This window comes from Nicotiana tabacum, chromosome 20 (genome assembly GCF_000715075.1).
Source record: "Nicotiana tabacum cultivar K326 chromosome 20, ASM71507v2, whole genome shotgun sequence".
NCBI classification, from domain to species: Eukaryota; Viridiplantae; Streptophyta; class Magnoliopsida; order Solanales; family Solanaceae; genus Nicotiana; species Nicotiana tabacum.
This window is the reverse complement of record NC_134099.1, coordinates 10,959,346-10,964,293: the sequence shown is the minus strand read 5'-3', so window position 1 is coordinate 10,964,293 and position 4,948 is coordinate 10,959,346. Positions and strand designations below refer to the sequence as shown.

Here is a 4,948-nt window from a genome sequence, read left to right as displayed (position 1 = left end):
CACTAACCCATGGTTGGATCTGCCACTGGCCACTGTTTGTGGTGTTGAGCTACCAAGAAAAATTATTGGCCTTCTTAAAATTTTTTGATTGTATGCTTAAACTTGTTAACTCACTAACTACTAACAATTATGCAAGTGAATAGTAATATTATCAGTATGGGATGGGGGGTACACCTTATCCTGGGAAATGCTAACCAAGCTATCAAAATCAAAATCATGGCCAAATGTTTGTTATAAAACAAGATTTTGGAATATTGCATTAATAAGATCTCTCGTGTGCTTTTTCTTTGTCAATGGATAGTAAAGGTGTTACTCCATTTAGGTTGTCCCCAACCCATTCCCCAACATTGAAATCATGATCTTTGTGGCCCCCTTTAAAGAGCAAATTCTGGAGTATAAAAGCATATTCTTCTTCTATTTATAATTAAGAACCTCATTTACTAGCTCTGTAATCACTTTGTCTTGCTTTTGCTTCTTTATTTTAGATCTTCTAATCTTCAAAAACAAAGTTTAGAACAAAAATCATGTAAGGAGGGGGGTCCAGAAATCATTTGCATGATAAAGAATGTGAAGAATGTTTCCAAAAGAAATAACAATCTTAAAAAATGGACTGCAAATGTAGGGACCAATACTAAAATTCGAAAAAAGAAGACAAATTCAAATCACAAACATGTAGGTAATGAAATAATATTCATTGTGAACCATACATTATGCAAATGGCTTCAATTTCACCTTTCTTTCCTTTACAGACCTCTTCTTCTTTTCCCTTTTCCTTTTGCTTTTGTTGTAGCGTGCCACTCACAGTTTACACAAGAAAGGAAAAGAAAAAATGCAGTCTTGGTGCACAAAGCATTCCGTATTTATGCCGGTGAAGGGCTGCACCCCAAAGGGTGTGATGTAGGCAGCTTACCCTGAAGCAAACATTAGTGGTTGTTTCCACAGCTCGAACCCGTGACCTATAATTCACACGGAGACAACTTTATCGTTGCTCCAAGGATTAACAGAAATTCAAATAAAGGGAAATAACAGCCAAAAATTGCTTTTACAGACACTAATAGGAGTAAAAATTTAAAGACTTTGATTGTATTAGTCCTCCTCAGATAGTGTCTGCTTCAAACAGTCAATATTGCAATATGCTACTGATCTCATCATATCTCCAAACCTGCAATCAGTCCAAATCAATAGTCAAAATGCAGCATGATGATATTGCTAATCATATTGTAAGACCATAAGGTAAAGTATTGAAGAATTTTACGCTATTAGATCACCTAAAAGATGACTTATTAGATCACCTAAAAGATGACCGTAGGTAATCGTTCATAATAAGTAAGATTAGTTAGCGTGAAAAATAAGATAACTAAATTGAAACGTGACACTGATAGTGTAAAAATTCTTTACCGGTCGATGCTATTCCTCCCTTTCTCAGCTAGATCAGCGCTAATTCTTGATTTTCCAAAGTAATCCATACTTTTTCTTGGTTTTTCCCTCTTGTCAACACTATTTCTTGGCTTTAATACTCTTCTGTCTGTGCTAGGCCTTATTGCAATGATCTCTTTCTGTTCAGTACTGATTCTTGACTTCTCTATCTCTTCAATACTTGGTCTGCACTTAATATCATTTGTAATATCAAGAGTATAATTTAAGTCAATTATACTTTCCTCAATAGTTTGGCAATCTGATTGTTTTTCCACTGAAGTTATGAACTTTTTGAGATGAGTAAAGAACTGAGGAAAGACTTGTAAGTCACAGTGATTTCCTCCATTTATCCACAAGGGTTCATACTTCATTTTACTGAGCTCCCAAAGTTTTTTACCATGTGAAATATCAACTACTTCATCTTCTGTTCCCTGCAGACCAAAATGAACATGTCCAATGGTATATTCTAAGAATTTATTATAAGTTGCAAATACAAAATAAATGGGAGACAGTCAATAAAATCTTATCCATGATTTAGTCATAAGCCTGAAGGTGAGCTTCGGTGTAAGTAGTAAAATTGTTGGCATGTGATCAGCAGGTCACGAGTTCGAGCCGTGGAAACAGCCTCTTACAGAAATGCAGTTATCCATAATTTAGTCATAAGCCTGAGGGGAGCCTCGGCGTAAGTGATAAAGTTGCTGCCATGTGACCAGGGGGTCACGGGTTCGAGTCGTGGAAACAGCATCTTGCAGAAATGTAGAGTAAGACTGCATAAAATAGATTCTAGTGGTCCGGCCCTTCCATGGACCCCGCGTATAGTGGGAGCTTAGTGCACCGCGCTACATTTTTTGTAGTCATAAGCCTATTTGATCCCACTAAATATTGTGTGCCAGCTAATTAATATGTTTAAACTAATTATTGTTCTAAAAACTAATCAAAGTCTGTGTGCCTAAGGCATGCCACAAAAACAAGAAAAATTGACAGTGCATCAGAAATTAAGATCAAAACCACTAATATTTGGAAGCGAAAATTAAAAAGGGGCAGCCCGGTGCACTAAGCTCCCGTCGTACGGTTCAAAGAAGGACAGAAACCACAAGGATCTATTGTACGCAAACTTATCCTGTATTTCTATAAGAGGCTGTTTCTACAGCTCGAACTCGTGCCCTCTTGGTCATATGACAACGGCTTTACCAGTTACGCCAAGGCTTCCCTTCTCGAACCGAAAATAGTAATTCTATTATACTAGTTCAGTGTTTGGAAACTTACATGAATCACAAGAATGGGACAACTGACATATGGTATTTTGTCAATATTCTGCAGAAATCAGATAAAAAAAACTGTACTTTAACAAATAAATTAGGAAACTTAAATAAATCTTGAACTGAAAATTTGACTAACCTTGTATATGTCAAGCCAGAGAGAATACTTTATACGGTACATAACTCGAAGTCCAGAAAGTATTGCACTTTGCAGAATTACAGCCTTAATTTTAGGCAATTTTGTGGCCAATTCAAGAGTTGGACCACTTCCAATTGATTGTCCATATAATATAATGTCTTCCTCCTTCACTTCATAAATCTCTTTTAAACATTTGTATACAGCTTCTATATCAGCATATGTATTTTGCTCACTTGGCTAGTTATACAAAAACAACGCAAGAAAAAATTAGATCTCAGTTTATTTTCTATACGCTGACAATTTAATTGTTACTGGTCACCTAAAAGATAATTATAAGTAACTGCTTATAATAAGTGTAACTAGTTAATTCGAAAATAAGGTAGACAATCTGCTACAACACGTAAAATTACATTCTTTATGCTATCATTGTCAACAACAAACAACAAACTCAGTATAATCCCACAAGTGGGGCTCGAGAGGATGGTGTATACGCAGCCTTACTCCTACCTTGTGAAGGTAGAGAGACTATTTCCAATAGACCATCGGCTTAGGAAAATACAGTCACAACATTGTAAAAAAAGAAAACAATAGTATATAACCATAGAAAGGAAACAATAACACGAAACAATACCAATACTGTTTCAGTGATTAAATCCGTCCAAGAAATAGTTATCTAACCTCCCTAAGAAAATAAAAAGTGAAAGGAATGGAGTGATTGGATCACATGTTTCAGTGACATATACGTGATTACCACTAATCAAAATTAAAACAATACTGTTTGCCAAGAAAAAAGAAGAAGTTAATCAAGGTACAGGAAGGAAAGAGTAAACACTTGTTTAATATATTATACTGGCTAAATCTTGTTGTAAAGTTCAAAGTATAGTTTGATTATTACTGTTCCAGCTCAAAAATAAGGCATATGGCGGAGTTAGAGTTCCGGTACTAGGTTCGGCTAAACCCAGTAATTTTAGTGCAAACTCTATATTTATCTTAAGAAATTCATTTCTCGATTCGCTCGATTGGCTGCTTAGCTCTTCGACAGAACCAAGTCTTCCCGCTGCTTAAGAAGATTCATGGGATTGGTCCGAGATCGAAAGAGCCTTGAATCAACTTGAATTGGCCAAGATTAAAGAACCAAAAGATCGCGGGGCCGAACAGATTAGCCCTCTGATTGAATCGGAAAAGGCACGACTAGTTAGAAATTGTGGCATCCATTGAATAAGTACAAATTTTTACTTTAGAATCCAGTAACATAAAAAAAGCTAGAATCCCGAGTCAGTAACTTCAAATTCTAGCTCCACCTCAGGGCAGAACATGTAATAAAATGAAAATGCATACCTCTCCATTAGACCTTCCATATCCAGCATAATCATATCTGCAAAAATCAGTCTAAATTCAGCTTAAAGACGAATCAGAAAATAACTAAAAAGACAAGAAAAATTCATATGAAAATGTGATCAAATTACCCCATGATGTTAACACGTAATCGAACACTAAGTTCGACGAAAAACTGGAACATTTGGCCAATATCAGCAGCATTACCATGAGAATAAAGAAGTGTCAAAGTTGCAGCTTTGTTTCTAACAAAAACTGCAAAAATATAATGACCTCTCTTTGTTTGCAAAATTGAAACTTCACCCTTTTCACTTTGAGGAACACCTAAGAGTTTTAGCTTTTGTGTTTGCTCATCTAAATCAACTTGATATGATGGCTCTGGTGGGAAAAATGCTAACTTTGCTGCAATTGTTGAAGCTGCACCACCCATTTTTACAAGATTTTCTAAGTCTTTTTTTGTTCATATAATGAAGAAAAGAACAATAGATATCATGTTGAAAGGATTTTCAAGAACATATTTGGATTATTTTGGGATTTGATATTCTTGTTTTTGTTATGTTATAAGGGGGAAATGGCTGGTTTTTTCAGACTAAAATGTCAAATGGAGAAGTGGACAATGGAGCAGAGTTGTCCTTAAAAAGACACTACCTTTAAAAGTGTGCTAAACAAAAAACATAATAACACTAATTAAAATGGTTAAAGTTACTTTGCTGAAAATTTCAAATTAATTTAAGTGGATTAGTTTTGAGGCCTTGTGATAAAGTGGTTGTATGTTTGATTCTCACTAGAAATAGTTGTT

General features: G+C 35.3%; 1 protein-coding gene across 1 annotated transcript; it reads right to left on the bottom strand.

The window, feature by feature from the left end:
* Positions 1–675: 675 nt before the first annotated feature.
* LOC107816013 (uncharacterized) lies at positions 676–4,723 on the bottom strand. Its single transcript, XM_075241255.1, has 6 exons — positions 4,281–4,723; positions 4,153–4,189; positions 2,815–3,051; positions 2,683–2,730; positions 1,399–1,847; positions 676–1,162 (listed from the first exon to the last, which is right to left on the bottom strand). The coding sequence occupies exons 1-6, from the start codon at positions 4,577–4,579 to the stop codon at positions 1,087–1,089; spliced, it is 1,146 nt and encodes a 381-aa protein (XP_075097356.1). The 5' UTR covers positions 4,580–4,723; the 3' UTR covers positions 676–1,086.
* Positions 4,724–4,948: the final 225 nt, after the last annotated feature.

Bases quoted from the DNA above. Each gene is read 5' to 3' on its own strand.
- LOC107816013 (XM_075241255.1), bottom strand. From the start codon at position 4,579: ATGGGTGGTGCAGCTTCAACAATTGCAGCAAAGTTAGCATTTTTCCCA. The intron at 2,731-2,814 runs GTTAGTCAAATT...TGATTTCTGCAG, and splicing joins TCTGGCTTGACATATACAAG to AATATTGACAAAATACCATA. The intron at 1,163-1,398 runs GTAAAGAATTTT...GACTGATTGCAG, and splicing joins GGGAGGAATAGCATCGACCG to GTTTGGAGATATGATGAGAT.